At 34.3% G+C, this 16,537-nt stretch overlaps 2 protein-coding genes across 4 annotated transcripts in view; one reads left to right on the forward strand and one right to left on the reverse strand.

Moving 5' to 3' along the window:
• The first annotated feature begins 2,567 nt into the window (after positions 1-2,567).
• Positions 2,568-10,153, forward strand: LOC123554736 (uncharacterized). Its single transcript, XM_045345045.2, has 7 exons — positions 2,568-2,812; positions 3,160-3,339; positions 3,759-3,914; positions 5,040-5,157; positions 7,518-7,616; positions 7,943-8,089; positions 8,414-10,153. Exons 3-7 carry the CDS (start codon positions 3,887-3,889, stop codon positions 8,535-8,537), a joined length of 516 nt encoding a protein of 171 aa, XP_045200980.1. The 5' UTR covers positions 2,568-2,812; positions 3,160-3,339; positions 3,759-3,886; the 3' UTR covers positions 8,538-10,153.
• A 3,458-nt stretch (positions 10,154-13,611) lies between these two features.
• The window catches only part of LOC123554676 (uncharacterized), a 121,644-nt gene continuing 118,718 nt past the window's right edge, over positions 13,612-16,537 (reverse strand). For 2 of the 3 annotated variants that reach the window (XM_045344965.2, XM_045344957.2), the window contains exons 24-25: positions 15,918-16,118; positions 13,612-15,603 (exon numbers count right to left, since the gene is read on the reverse strand). In XM_045344965.2, the coding sequence (XP_045200900.2) occupies positions 15,510-15,603; positions 15,918-16,118 (295 nt within the window). In that variant the 3' untranslated portion in view covers positions 13,612-15,509. The remainder of the gene's footprint in view (positions 15,604-15,917; positions 16,119-16,537) is intronic. The other variant, XM_053525274.1, reaches the window with a different exon arrangement.

Genomic DNA, 16,537 nt, shown 5'->3' on the forward strand with positions numbered 1-16,537 from the left:
GTATGATATCAGTATATTTCCAGTATTTTTCAAAACTATGCGTGCGTTATTACTTTGTTTTCATGATTACAATTAATCAAGGTAATTTTGCTTGCTTGCAGTGGACGGTGGTTGGACAGAGTGGGAGACAAGCGGTGAATGCTCGGTGACATGCGGGCCGGGGTGGCAGCAGTTATCACGTGTCTGTGAAAATCCTATTCCTATAAATGGCGGGAAAGAATGTGAAGGCAGTAACACGACAGTGGTTGTATGCGAAACCAACGTAACCTGTGTTAACGGTAAGGTAAACATTCTATTTTTTGAGAAAGTAAAGCGTTTAGATTAACATTTATAAAATTTATTTATCTAGAAATGACGTATACCTTCGACAATAACGACGAATATCTCCTCAATTTACCTCTTGTTTCGTCAAACGATATGCTGATCCAATCTGTTTCTATTTCGAAGAATAAGCATGGCCGGACATTTACAATTTATTGTCCGCAGTAACTGATATCTTCCAGACTTATTTCAGAGGTTTTGTTTGGTAATGTCTTCAGTCAGTCTTCACGATAAACATATTTCTCTTTATCGAGATTCCTCATGGAATGAAATCCTATCTTACTTCAAGTTTGTTAATAGAAACAAGGGACGGACATGCCTGTTCTTAACGTTTTTGAACTGAGTTTTAAACATGTTGATGTCCTTTAGAATGTGTGAACGAACCTACACACCTCGAAAATGGAAAAATGAACTGCGAGTGGACAAACAATGAGACACGTGTTTGCAAGCCCACGTGCGATGAAGGTTTCGACTTTGATGGAGACATATTTAACATGTCTGGAATCATTTGTGGACCAGACACTGGTTAACATGGTCGTGACACCATTAGGGCTCGAACCCACGAACCCTGGATTGGGCGGCCGATCCAGGGTTCGTGGGTTCGAGCCCTAATGGGGTCACGACCATGACATCTCATATGACTCTAGTATTGGTTTTTCCAGGAAAGGGACTCGAGAGTGATTCCAATAAGCTTGTAGCTTTCATCACAATCGAGCTAAAACAAATTAGTATAAACTAAACGTGTATGTTTACCTTTACTAAGCTATACCTTGTATTCAAGTTTACTTGTTAAATGTTAAGTTTGAAATTTGAAACGTGAAGGTTAAGTTGTACTGGTTAAATTAAATATCGAATTTTAAACACGACATGTAGATTTACATTTACTTGTTAAAACTCCAGTATCGAATTTTGAACATGAAGGTTTACATGTAGCGAGTTATACCTCGTATTCAAATTATACTTGTTAAAACTCCAGTATCGAATTTTGAACATGTAGGTTTACCTGTAGAAAGTTATACCTCGTATTCAAATTGTACTTTTTAAAACTCCAGTATCGAATTTTAAACACGACATGTAGATTTACATTTACGTAGCAAGTTATACCTCGTATTCAAACTATACTTGTTAAAACTCCAGTATTGAATTTTGAACATGTAGGTTTACCTGTAGCAAGTTATACCTCGTATTCAAATTGTACTTGTTAAAACTCCAGTATCGAATTTTAAACACGACATGTAGATTTACATTTACGTAGCAAGTTATACCTCGTATTCAAACTATACTTGTTAAAACTCCAGTATCGAATTTTGGACATGTAGGTTTACCTGTAGCAAGTTATACCTCGTATTCAAATTGTACTTGTTAAAACTCCAGTATCGAATTTTAAACACGACATGTAGATTTACATTTACGTAGCAAGTTATACCTCGTATTCAAACTATACTTGTTAAAACTCCAGTATCGAATTTTAAACACGACATGTAGATTTACTTTACGTAGCAAGTTATACCTCGTATTCAAACTTACTTGTTAAAACTCCAGTATCGAATTTTGGAACCATGTAGATTTACATTGTAGCAAGTTATACCTCGTATTCAAATTGTACTTGTTAAAACTCCAGTATCGAATTTTGGACACGACATGTAGTATTTACGTAGCAAGTTATACCTCGTATTCAAATATACTTGTTAAAACTCCAGTATCGAATTTTGGACATGTAGGTTTACCTGTAGCAAGTTATACCTCGTATTCAAATTGTACTTGTTAAAACTCCAGTATCGAATTTTGGACATGTAGGTTTACCTGTAGCAAGTTATACCTCGTATTCAAATTGTACTTGTTAAAACTCCAGTATCGAATTTTGGACAGTAGGTTTACACTGTAGCAAGTTATCTCGTATTCAAATTGTACTTGTTAAACTCCAGATGATTTGCATTGTTTCCTGTAGCAGTTATTCATCGATTAATTGTGTTAAACCCATATTTGACTTATTATATGATCGTGGTTGTTGCGATGGTAACGGAACTACAAAATCAAGAAATTGTATTTTAGCGTTCTGTCGTTCCCTGTCATTGAAGCGGCATAAAGACAAGTAAACACAAATCGTTTTAATTGTTGACCGGCAAGCGATGCTATACTGGCCTAATTCAATAAGTATTATATAACAATAGCCAGATGACTTGCACCACTGTAAACAAAATGATTTATATATTCAAATATGCTTTTACCTTTGCAGCAAAGCTCCGGGCACTGCACAACAAACTCAACATATCGGCTGAATACCCAACACTTCCCACATTAACTTCCGACTTGGCCTCTCATGTAAAGACGAAGGTAAATAATAAGATGAAACAGATAACAAGTATAGGTAACGGAAGTGTTGCGCTGCAGGATACACATGTCTTCACTTCCGGCCAATCATCGGAGAGAAAACGAAGGGACACAAGCTATGTGATGTTCACGATAGAATTAACATGCGATATTACTGCCGGTAATTTATGTAATCCTTTATTATCATTAAGTCTTAAATATATGAATTTCGTATACAGATATTTGCTTACTTTTACCTTATTTTCAAGCATGTGGCTAAGGCGCTGGTCAAAGTGAACTTGTTTATTTTCCTTCAATGGGTTTAAATGTTTGTCAGTTTACTGTAACTCTCCACAGGTTCAGAAGTGTATCAAAATTAATTGTTTTAATAAAATATATTCTTAGAAAGACGTTTATGGGTACGCCAGTAAATTATTTAACAAAATGCCACCTAAGTCATTCATTTCTGAAGACTCTCTTAATCTGTAAGTATACAGACACACAGGAAAAACGTAATTCTACTTGCAGGCATAAACCAGTGCTACGACCTTTTAGCTGAAATTGTGGAAGCTTTAAATACATACATTGCAAACTTAGAATTTACCATACAATATGGTGGCGGTGAGCATGATGTTGCTGTGAACAGTTCAACTCTGGACGGTGTGTCCGTGTGTGAACCAGGACATGTTTCGGTGTGGCAATACTGTGGTAAGAACAGATTTTTCAACAAGATAAACAGTTCGAGTTTAGATAGTTAAAAGTGAAACTTTAATCGATATCTAAATCTTACGTTCATTTAAATAGATGATACCCTGACTCGTCAAGTGTCATAAATGTTAACACTGTTAACACGAAGCCGAAAAGTACTAGCCTATTTACACAATATACTAGTTATTCCAGGCATGAATTCCAACAGTATTTCGTATCTAAATTTGTGATTACCTTTATTGTGTATTTGATTCTGTATATAATACTTATGATTTGTCGAAAACATCAGCCATATGGTTACCTTTTTATTAGCATACATCACTTGCCAATCGTTATTGTTATTGTGGTGTATTTTTAGTAACAGGTAATTTAATTAATTAAGCAAGTTACAATACCTACTGTTGATTCTGTATTTATAGTGTCATGTGGAAAAGGAACTTAGGCAACCAGTGATTACTGTGAACGTTGTCCTCGTGGATACTTTCAAGACGAGGAGGCTCAGACATCCTGTAAGCAGTGTCCGGAGGGATGGACCACAGCTGGGCTGATGACTAGGGACATGGAATATTGCAACAGTGGGTACATTCTTCAATAAAATGTCCTTGAACAATTGTTTAATAAAATTATTACTTTTATGTGACAGGTAATATGATATTAACAATTTAAAACTGTCTTCTCTCCCGTTACTTTCCCGGTTGCACACTGGTTTAAATGTAGCATAAATTGGCATATCTTATGGTGGCATGCATTATTTCTGCCACGAGATGGCTAGGTAGCTATCACGATAATTAAAAGAATTATCGTGATTAAGCGAAGTTTTCTGAAAAGATTATCTCAATAGTCGAAAGTTTTCTGCAAATATTATTGCGAAAATTTACATTATTATCTCGATACTTTTTGCTAAAGTACACATAACTGCCATCTATTAGCTAAAAAAGGAGATCTTGATATTTCGAACTTTTCTGAAAAAAATCCTGGAAATATTTTTGACCATATTATCTCGGTATTTTTTGCGTTTAGTGCCCAGAGCTGCCATTTTGATATCTATAAATAGCACCCTACTGAATCGAAGGAACACTGTTGAACTCCGTGTAATTTAACACCGAACTTACAACCGTCATGCAGTAGATACTGTAGTCTGGCCCCAATAATGATTGATATCACCGTGTTCTATTTATAGCTATCTAGCAACTGTGACGTTGCAGTAACGGAATTTTGCGGTTAAAAGTTTTCAGAAAACAATTAAAATATCTGGAAAAAATAAATTATTGCGATATTTTCAGAAAATTGCACAACTTTCTTGGAAAGTTTAGAATATTATCGTGATAGCTAGCAGTTTCGAGCATTAACGCGAAATTTTGCGCTAAATTATTTACACAAAATATTATTTATTGCGGATTTTTAAAAAAATAAACACATTTCCTGGAAGGTGTACATTATTATCGCGATAGCAACCTAGCTATCTCGTGGCAGAAATATGCTTCCATAATATCTTGATTTAGTTCCGAATGCTATCGCCTTGCTCTTTCTACAAGATGGCTAGCACGAGTGGCGTCATGTCCTGCTAGACGCGAACTAGCACCCGTCTCGAACCGTACAGAATACGGCCATCTTACCACATTACTAATGGGTTTTTACTTCTGTTTCAATAGATACGTTTATTTGGAGTATCTAACTAACATCTTGATGTATGTTTTCAGTTGCTACCCCAGAGGAAGACAGTTCTGTATTCAACTGGTTCATTACCGGTCTAGCTATTGGTGGTTCTGTTGCAGTTTGTCTTATATTAATGGCCACGATCATGTTCATCTGTAAAAGGTATTTAACACAACTTTTGGTAAATAGTCATAAAAAGAGATTATTGTACTGTATAGACTTGTCTGTAAAATAAGAAATAAAATAATATTATCCGCAAAACTGTGTCATCTTTAGTAAAAGGTTAATTTCAGATGCTTTAAGGCTGACCAAACTTTTTCAAGGTGTTTAATCAGATTTTATCAAGTATAAATTCGTTTGAATGTTTAACAAATGATTATTTACACTTGCCTGTGTTCACTGTGTGCTTACTAAATGTTAGATTTTTACGGGAGGTAATTCAAAATTTGATTTTCCTATCCTGGTTGCCTAACCATAATAGTTATTTTAGCATATGGGAATAAATTTGATAAAGTTTTACCATACACTTTGCCAATGAAATGCTATGAATATTAGCAGTAATGTATTATATTTACTTTGACAAATATATGTTAAAGGTGGTCAATCACATTTAATCAACATTTAATGACATTTTTTACTTTTTGTATATTCTGGTAGAGAATTATTTAAGGAACAAAAAGACCGATTACATAGAGTTAGATTCCTATTTGAAATGTATATTTTATTATTTTTTATAAAATTTTGTAATTACTCCCCTTTAATATGAAAGTATATAAAAAGCTGGGTATTTCATTTTATTTCGATACAATGTCTAGTTTTACATTTGCATTTGATAGACATATCAACTATTGAACAGTCTGAACCAAAATGCAATTTTAAAGCTGTGTGTAGCTTCTGAATTCATTTATTTCCAATCTATCTTGGTTGCGCAACCAAGATAGGCAAAGGGAGGTAATAATAATTTTTCAAACTTGCGTTTCTAATGAATTCCATCTAAATACATAATTTTTAATGCAAATATTTTACAAATATATTACAATATGTCTAATATTTATACATTTCCTTAGGCAAAGTATGTTTATCAAATTTATACTTATGATAAAATAACTCTATCTTGGTTGGGCAACCAGGATAGGAAAATGAAATTTTAAAAATACCTCCAGTGAAAATCTAATTTGTATTAAGTGTTAAGTGAACATAAATGAGTGTAAATGATCAGATGCTAAAGTTTCGAACAAATCCGTTACATGGCCAAAATCTGATTATCCACCTTTAAGCCGAAATTTGTTAGAAATGCAAGTTTGTAAATTATCATTACCTCCCTTCGCCTGTCTTGGTTGCATATAACCAGGACAAATTGGGGGAAAACCATTGATTCGGAAGCTACACACTGTTTTAAAACTTTCTACTAGGTTCAGATTGTTGAAATATTCCATTATTTATCTGTCAATTACAAATTTCAACATGTATTTTAATAGGGATCTAACTTTATGCAATGAGTCCTTTTTGTTCATTAAATAGATCCCTGACAGGTTATTGTAAAAATGAAAATGTTGATTGACCACATTTAAGTGTAACATGGATTGTAACGATGTAAGCACTATACATAGCTTATGCATTTTTGTGTTTTGCAATCCTAAGTTAAGACCAAAAAAGGTAACTACTTATGTCTTAAAATCTAAACCGTCTTATCACATGTTAGTCTGTTTGGTATGTTTGATGCAAGGATATTTTTTTTCAAAATGCTGAAATCTTGTCAGAAAAATGAAGACAGACCCATACTGTTTTCAAGCTGAAGACAAAATAAGGCGATTTTGTTTTCAAATATAACTGTACTTCTACAATTTATATTATTACACCATGAGGGTATTTCTGTATAGCATTTAGTAGTTTGATACTCTCCCTTATGATGCCTGAAAACAGCATGCCACATGTTTCTGCATCAAACATACCCACTAATTACTACAAAAAATACACGAGTTTACGTGAATATGTTCCTGATATTAAACATTGTCCTAGACTATAGAGGATAAAGTTAAGGTCCTAGTTTCACGAAAACTTAGTTCAATCTGTGATTTTAAAATGGTGCAATTGCTAAAGTTATTGTTATTTAAAATAGATTTTTTTCTATAGCAAGGTATTTATAGCTATATTATAATATGGTTAGTAGTACAGTAGTATTTGTCTGTAGTACTTATTTCAGTCACATATTTGCTTAGTATATTTCCTATTTTTATTCGTTTTCTGTAAAATTCAGAACTGTGTTTTTATCTGTGAAATAGTCATATACGGTTCTGATATAAATGGAAATGTTAACATTAAAGACATATAAAGGGCAAAAACAAGCACTTGAAATAACAGACTTAGCTTTAAGTTTTCGTGAAATTGAGGCCAGGGACTAGATTCAAGGCTGATTATTTCGTAATGTATGAAGAAAACGGGTTTGATTTAAGATCATCGGTAATTGTTACAAATTTAACAGTTTCTCCAAAAATCTGGGTAAATAGTTTCTTTTCTTTTAGCATGAACTCACGGAAGAACCGGACCAATTGTGGTAGCAATATCGGACATATAGATTCACCGGACAATATGGCTAACGCAAATCGTAGATTTGAGATGAGGTACGTATCACTTAAATTCCAAAACAAGACTTTTTTTAACATTATTTTACCAACGCTTAACTTTGCGTATTATGTCTTAACTGCTTAGCAGTTGGTACTGTACTGTGTATTTCACTATATATCGTGCTGAGTTGAAAAAAGGCACATTAAAACAAAAGCATAAAACTAGTGTGTTATTCCACTTTTTGCTAAACTTGCAGATCTCAGACGAAGGCTTGTTACATAATCTAAGAAAAGCATAAAATCTAAAACATCTATTTCCATTTTGTTTTTGGTCAACTTGCTGTAAATTAAATGCTGTTTGATTTTATATTTGCTTTTGACAGAAACCTCCCGAATAATCCGAATAGACTGGGGGAAAACTTAGATACTGCAGCTAGAGATAACTGGGACATGCCACCTGCATACAGTGTAATAGCAGCAGCTGGATACCCGAATGTTTCAAAGGGAGCGATGTCAGCAGCACACGACAAGTAGGCACTTCATATACATTACTCGTCGTTTTGTAATCAAAATAAATGTAATGCTAAACCTCCTGCCTGTCACATCACCAAGTGTTACGTTCCAGCACTGTTTTCACTTTTTATTACATATAAAACCAAAAGGAAATTATTCAGATGTCGTCTGATGAAGACATACACGACTTAATGCTAACAGGTTAAATTTGATGCTTTTTCATATTCAGTCAAATAGAAAACGGATACGGAAATACAGGCAGTCAATAAAAGACTCAAAAACTCCTCTCACAATTCTGTCGCCCGTCTAAAATGTAACGTTTTGTATGTTTTTATTTTCAGTCCAGCATATACAGAATGGAGTGGAAATCCTTGGAGAGACACCGACTTTAATACAGAAAAACGCCCATGCTTCAAACCAAGGCATGACTCTCCAGTGCCAGCGAAGACTGATGCATGGTCCTAAGAGGACTGATCACAATAAAGTGAATATTTCAACACAAACTGAAAGATTCAACGGTGATTGTAATATGATATGATTCACTGCTGAAACCTTTTTACAGTCAAATGATATTGTTTTACTCTGTGATAAAACATTACTTTATGTTTGTTAAATTGTCAAAAATCTGTGATTTAATTTATTTACAGTTTAAAGAAGTTCATTCAGTCGAAAGCCAGATTGCCAGAGTTAATACATGGGCGGATCCAGTAAAAAAGTAGTTTTTATGCAAGAATACGTAACTTCATTACAACAAGCTTGTTAGCTCAACTTTTCGAAGAATATCCCTAGCTATTCTACTCAGGCTGGCGTCGGCGTCGGCGTCACACCTTGTTTACAATTTTGCTTGCAAGTACGGAAAGTTATCATTTAAAGGCATACAGCTTTGAAACTTATTTTTTCTTTTCCTAGGTCAATTACCAACCTCACTGGGTCAAGTCCCATAACTCTTACATGTATTTTGGGCAAATCATGCTCCTTTTGGACTTAGAAAATCTTGGTTAAAGTTTTGCATGCAAGTTACTATCTCAAAAACAAATGCAAATATTGCATTGAAGCTTCACACGTTTCTTCAGATTGATAAAACTAAATCATAGCATCATAAATCATAACATCAAGTCCCATAACTCTGACATGTATTTTGCCAATTTGTGTCTTCTTTTGAAGGTTAAAGTTTGTCATGCAAGTTACCATCCCTCAAACTAATGTAGATACTGCATTGAAACTGTATAGATAATAGATATTTTACTAACATTTAGGGTAATATTCCTGCTTCTGGGACACCAATTCGAATAGTCGAGCATTGGCTCTCTTACGGTCAACACTTGTTTTTACATACAACTACCAACTTTTTTGAAATTCAGAATTCAGAATGGGAAATAATTTATAGCTGGGTTTTTGAAATTAGTAATGATTCTTACTTAAAATGGTTGCAAACAAGAATTGTCCGACGAATTTTAGGAACAGATGTTCTACTGTACAAAATGAAGATATCCGAAATAGAAAAATGTTCTTTTTGCACATTAGAAAAAGAAACATTGCATCATTTGTTCTTGGATTGTACCAATATACAGTCTTTACTTGGATATGTAACTAATATAATTAAACGTTTTGATGTAAAATTTTACGTAGATAAATACCAATATAAGGAGAGGCGTTTCTGTTCGTGAATATGACTGTTTTCATATAGTATTAGTAATTTTATTTTGTTCTATGTGTTGAGGTTTTAGAACATAAACAGAATTACCTAAGTATCTCTTCCCTGAATATTGTCATCACTGAATCTACTTTTCTTATGTTTTCGTATTTTACATTTAACTCATTGGTACTTGTTTATTTGTAAGGTTACATGGGATGGTCCCCCGACCCATGTCTAACCATGTGACGGGGAGAATAAACGGGGTTACCCATTGGGGCCTAAAAAAACCCAAAACAACTTCTCACAAGTCGACTGTGACTTCATGTAAACTTGAGAACAAACACTACGGTATTCATATCTGTTTCACAGATCATTTTAAAAAATCGTAACTTCGATTGAACGTCAACATAGTAATTTGTAATCTTCTATATTCCATGTTTGATCCTTTTTCGCAGCGTCGTATGAGTCCAAAACATAACAGCATCCTACTAAATAACAAGTCCTGTGGGAGGAGAGCAGAGCTTGTTGTTTTTTTTTTAAAGTCTTGGGATAAAAACTATATACAAGAACAATAACAAATTGTTAAATAGAAAAAGACGCATAATTCTGTAAGAAATTACATTCGAGTTTTAGATAATTAGGGACAAATGAGCGGGCATTTTCCATTTTCTCCCTCTTAGCATCATAATTGTTATTGCCTATATATAATACGAACATATTTCTTTGACCAAAAAAAAATGGCTAAGCAAGGGCAGACGTCAAAAAGATTACAACTGACATTGTCTTTTTAAGATCATTTTAAAATCTGATTGAAAAACATTCTTTTTAAATTCATTACAGCCGACTCTCGTTTACTCGAACTGGAAGGGTCCGTGAAGATCGGTAGTTCAAGCCATCAGTATGGCGGCCATCTTTGTTTATACACGAGCTCACGTATTATAAATTGTAACATTTCGTTTCCAACTTCAAAGCACATTTGACGTCGTAGCATCTAAAACTATAAACGTTCAAAACAGTCAAACAAACATGTACTGTAAACAATACATAAAATGTAAATTTTAACCATTTTCGTAACACAAAAATAACAGATATACGAGAATGAAACAAATACGTTTCCAGACAATAAAATCAGTTTCTTTGACCCAGCTCCGTTGTCTTCAAAATAAAATAAAAAAGCCAGACCAAAAGATATTTGCATTTCCATATACATGTAACATGTTGCTATTTTTATTACTTTTACATTAACTCATGGTCTACATTAGTTGTCACGGTGACGTCAATTTTGAACGAAATGTATCAAAACTTTACAATGAAAAGCGTAACATAATAATATTGTTATGTATAACATATTAAAACAATTTGTATGGTCAACAATTATTATCCGAAGTCTAATTGGAAGCTATCAAAATTGGGAAAGTCGCCAAGGTAGTACATTTCTGCACACATGTATTAGTAAACAAACATAAAACTTAATAAAACCAATAAATATATCTTTTCTTTCATTCATGAGTATTTTAATTTAAGGTTGCTACTGAATCATTCCAGATCTGTCTGTTCGCCAGAAATAATTACAAGATATTGTTTAAATCCACACAAGCAACCTGTAGTAAAAAATCATGTTTCCTTACAAATCAGATAAACACTATATATTTATGCTTTAATAATATTCTGAGCATTCATGGATCTCTTACTATTTTTTTCCTACGATGACAAGAATTACCTGTCATTTAAACAATCAAATTGGACAAGGTCATTATGACATGCGAGGCTTAATCATGTTGTCGAAAAATAATTTTATTAAGGTACTGGACTCGTAATGGCAATCGGCGTTTCTCCACATGTAATGAAAAGTAAGTTTCTGTTATGTCCGAAGGATGCCGAAATCGAATTCGGACGTAATCACACGGAATTTGCCGACTTTCATTACGAAGAACGAAATGGTCGTAAACACAATAAAATGTGATATATAAAGCGATAAATGTGCGTTTGTTTGTTCAGTTTATTAGCAGAAATATGTTTGCTGTAATAAAATTCCATGTAATTTTTGATAAAGTACAAAAAGGATCAAAGGTTTGAATTAGATTGACACTGGACAGGTGATGTTATATAAAGCTAATTCCTGCTTTTCCAGGGGCGTTGATTTCTTCATGTGAGGAAGCCATCCGGCTGGTTTACAAAAGGTTGGTGGTTATACCTATGTTCCTGCTCGTGATGAAAAAATGCACGGAGGGCACCTGGGGTTTTCCTCCATCATCAAAGCTGGAAAGTCGCCATATGACCTGTAACTGTGTCGCTGCGACGTTAAAACCAACAAACAAACTAACCTTAAGGATCATGTAAACACCTTTGAGACCACCCTCGGGTAAATTTTCATTTTGGAAATCATACTTGTCAGACCTGTAACGTATATATACAGAATTGTTCAGAAGGGGTAGAAGTTCTTTCAGTAAAGGATACCTTGTTCGGTAACATGTATTTTGTCTTACAACACATGTACTTCGATTGTCCACATTCGATTTTGTAGAACATATCAAACTTTTTTTTCAAACATATTTTTTCTCTAAATTTGTTTCTGTTGTGTGTCTAACATATTTACGTAGGTACTCCAGGAAATGAAAACTAATTAACTGATATATTTGTTTTAAATTGCAGTTTTTGGCCATTTTGACAGCTCTACTTTCACTTTCATTTTGCAACTTTTGTATTTTTTAAAATGTTCATTTGTGTAAAGTTTCATCAAATCCATTTGGTGGCTTTGGAGGAGATGTCGTTTAAAGAAAATAATGCTGAAAGGTGACCACATCCTCTGGTGGCCATTTTTTGAAGAATTGGAATAATTTGAACAGTCTGAATAAAATCAATAACTCACCCCTTGTCCCTACTATTCACATGACTAACCTGATTAATAAACGACTGCAAGTAAATACTGATTTACTAAAATAAATTTCCCGAAAATTTGAAAAGTACTGCAATGCCATTGGACAAAAAATAATTTCAAACACTAAGTCTTGTTAGTTTAAATTTAGCATATTCTGACTGCTTGTAGCGCTATTTTTAACTGGCATGGTGTTCTTGATTTGTTTTAGGGGGGAGACTTCGGTGCGAAAAATGTATGGAATTTATTCGGATAGAGAAAACACTACCGTTTCGTACGCCGTTGCTCGCTCGTGATGCGTAAACGGTTTGGAACTGGGCTTTAAAGTTCTGAAAGATTATTCTTTTGCCCAAAAGACGGCCAATCATTGATGAGGAAATATTGTTTTGAAAAAAAATATACGGACCTGGAAGTAATGCACATGTCAAACTGTTCTTACCTACCTTTCTCATGGCTCATTGTCACAGGTGCAATTTTTTTTTCAAAACGGCTTTTTCTCATTTTTTTCCTAAGAAAACATTATAATTGTAGTAAATTTAAGTGCATTATGCCATATGGCTCATGTATCCTAGGTACGTTACTGCCACCTGTGGTCTGAATTTGTAACAGCAATACTATTCCTCTTTAAGTCAAACTTTTATTGTGCTAAAAGTCATTTAACTGTACACAAAGATTTTAGCAATACCAACGATAACAAGATGAGAAAAGCAATTTAAAAGTTTTTAGCAACTCAACATCTGTACATATTCATCAGCATGCTCTGGGTTTTTCTATTTCTGCCAATAGAATATTCTATAGTATAAAGAAATATCTATGCTTGTAGAAATATCCTATAAGGTAATATTGTCGGGGTCCAGGGACGATGAACTTAAAAACAATCATTAAAAAATGTGCGGTTCAAATCCTAGTTCATGCAAGGCTACTTAAGCAATTTTACCTAAGGAGCCGTACCCTAAATCCCCGATATACCTATAATATACCACCTGAAGAATGAGAGACATGAGGGATGAAGTACAAGCCATATCTGATAAGTTTCAACAATATAATTGAAAAATACTCTCCAAAAAAAAATGTGTACATGTAAAATTCATAAATCGTATTTATCTGTTCTGTTCTGTTCTGTTCTGTACCCCTTGTTCTTCCAGAACTTTTAAATGACTGGTCAGGATCTAGGTCTTCTATCATGGACATAAGGAGGCACAAAGATGAGCATTACTCATCTAAGCTGTGCAAACTGCAAAATGAGAGTGAGATGAGTAAGACACTCATATACCACTGCCCATGTAAATAAATACATGCAAAGTTTCATGCGAAAAAGTATTAAATCTGTAACTTGAAATTCAGTATCTTCTAAATGAATCGAAGTTCAAATATTATTCAGCACTTGATAAAAAATGAAAGGGTTGGACACGAGCATAACCCGCATATCGCCCAATTCACAAAGATAAAAACATCAGTTAGGCTAAACATTCATCTTTATGCATCGTTAAATAATCGTTTCTGTACATCAAGTTAATTCATGAATCAGTCAACATCAGCAACTCAGAATATAACGGAACTGTAAAAACCATTGAAGTAACAAGTTTTCACAACGATCGGCAGCTGACAGTACTCCCAGGATCATCACAGCATTTCTTTCTGTCTATCCGTCAAAACGAAAGAAGAACATGTGCAAAACATAAACAAAACAAACGTCATCGGCGCTGAGCATTCTGATTGGCTGACCGCATCACACACCGTTGTATAAACAAAATAGTCCAAGAACTGTCATCAATCTTCAGGATAAATAATCATCGTCCGCCATGTTTTTGTACACGATGTTAAAAAAAAATAGAAAATAGAAATTCAAAACAAGAAATAACTTAACTGAACTCCAGAAACTCCAACTTGAATCCAAACATCGAACGCCAATCTTACTTTCACTTTCGAAATGTTCCTGTTCCGAGTACTAGTGTAAATAACTTTAAAAAAATCACTAAATCTAATGAATTGACTTGTTTGAATGTTTCCAAAGCGTGGAAGAGGTAGATCTAATGCGCGCTTTTCGTTATATACCATGCGATGCTGGATTTGCTGGAAAGTCGGTCAGAATTGCTGGAACTCAAGGTCTCGGCTCTTCCGCCATTACTATCGTCAAATCGTCAACGCACTTGTTCCACAAGTCTTTCGGGATCGATCCTACCTCCAGATAACTTGTGTTGTACCTAAAATAAACCTTTTAAACACATGCAAGACAAAAATAATATATTTGTGATAAAATCCTCAATTTCTGGCCTGATCTATGAGGTTTACCGACTACCGGAAGGGGTTACTCAAGGATGGAATGTCGTAAACTCCAACATTTCCAGCCACTGTACCCACAAAATCTACAGAAGTTATGAATATTTATCAAATGGCCTAACAGAGACACCTAGCGTTAAAAATGACAATCTGTTCATCTGTCTGTACGTTGTTCATCAGGTAAACTATGCAGAAACAGCGTGTTAACACCGTTGGCAGAAAATAAGCCGATAATAACATTTAAAGTTGCACAAATTCGGATAAGCCTTAAGACCGGATTCGAACCATAACAGAGTATCACATTACTATTCTTGTATCCAACAACCATGGTCACCTGGGCCCCACAATATTATTCTCAATGCATAGCACAAATAGACATTTCTTAGTTGTTCTTTATCTATAATATATAACATACAACCTAACAATTATCATATGCTCTTCACTGCTTCAAAAAAAGAAAGCAATATTTATTTACAAAATACAATATATTATTAGGAGATTGTAAGGAAATTCTATTTTATTTTACACGAAATATTTCGTGTTAAAATATGTCAGTTATGAATTACATGTTGTATATAGGTTTTACAAAAACAATGAATCAAAATGTTATTTTTTCACATTGCTTCCTCGTGACCTTGCATCAGTTCTAAAGTATGCTCTGAAAATGAAATTGTGGAACATTTTCTTCACTGCTGTCCATCCGTTCCGCATGGTCTAGGTTTGATTCTGTGCATGGCAGACTGTAAACAAATACATTTTGAAACACAATAACAAGGATAAATGTCACTGATACGTATAAAAATATCAAATTGTACAGATACTAAAAACCTTCCTTGCCAAACTTTTTTTTTTTTTTTGGATATCTTTACCATTTGATGGTTTTTAGCTTATCCTTACCAAATATATAAAACCGTTGATTATCACGAATGTCTTATGTTTGATAACTCGTATATCTTAAATTTTGTATTCAACAAAAGTAGAAGTATTACTGGTTCCTGGTGATCTGACAGACTGAAACATTAAAATAAAGACTTGTATGGTCGACTTTAGTTACCTCTGGTTACTTTCTTCTTGAATAGTGTCGCTTGGATAGCTTGTAAATACAGTCTCTGCCAAACTTTCATGAGAAGTTACGTGTTTGTCAGGAGGAGTTGCGTTCTTGACAGGAGAAGTTGCGTTAGAAGTTTCGTTCTTGACAGGAGAAGTTTCGTTCTGGTGGTTACTACTTATGTTTTCAGCAGATTCAGCCTGACGTCTTGAAATTATTTGAAATTATTGAAGCTTTTAATGGAACCCCAAGGTATCTTGGCGATATTTTAAATATGAACAACCTATATTTACAGAAATTGTGAAACATATTTACCCAAAAGAGTTACCGCTTAACAAGGCCAATACTTCAGATTAAGAAGCGTCATTTTTATGCCCCCACTTTGGGGCATATAGATTTGCCATTGTCAGTCCGTCCGTCCTTCCGTTCGTCCGTCCGTCCTTCCGAGAATGTTGTGTCGCGCCTAGCCCCAAAAGTATTTGACGTAGAGTCACAAAACTTTACAGGAATGTTGGTCAGCATGTGTAGTCGTGCACCTGGGGTTTCGCGTCCGGATTCATCAGTTGTGTATGAGTTATGGGCCCTGACTTTGTAAAAATTGGTCATTTTAGTGTTGTGTCGCGCAT

This window comes from Mercenaria mercenaria, chromosome 15, assembly GCF_021730395.1.
Source record: "Mercenaria mercenaria strain notata chromosome 15, MADL_Memer_1, whole genome shotgun sequence".
NCBI lineage: Eukaryota > Metazoa > Mollusca > Bivalvia > Venerida > Veneridae > Mercenaria > Mercenaria mercenaria.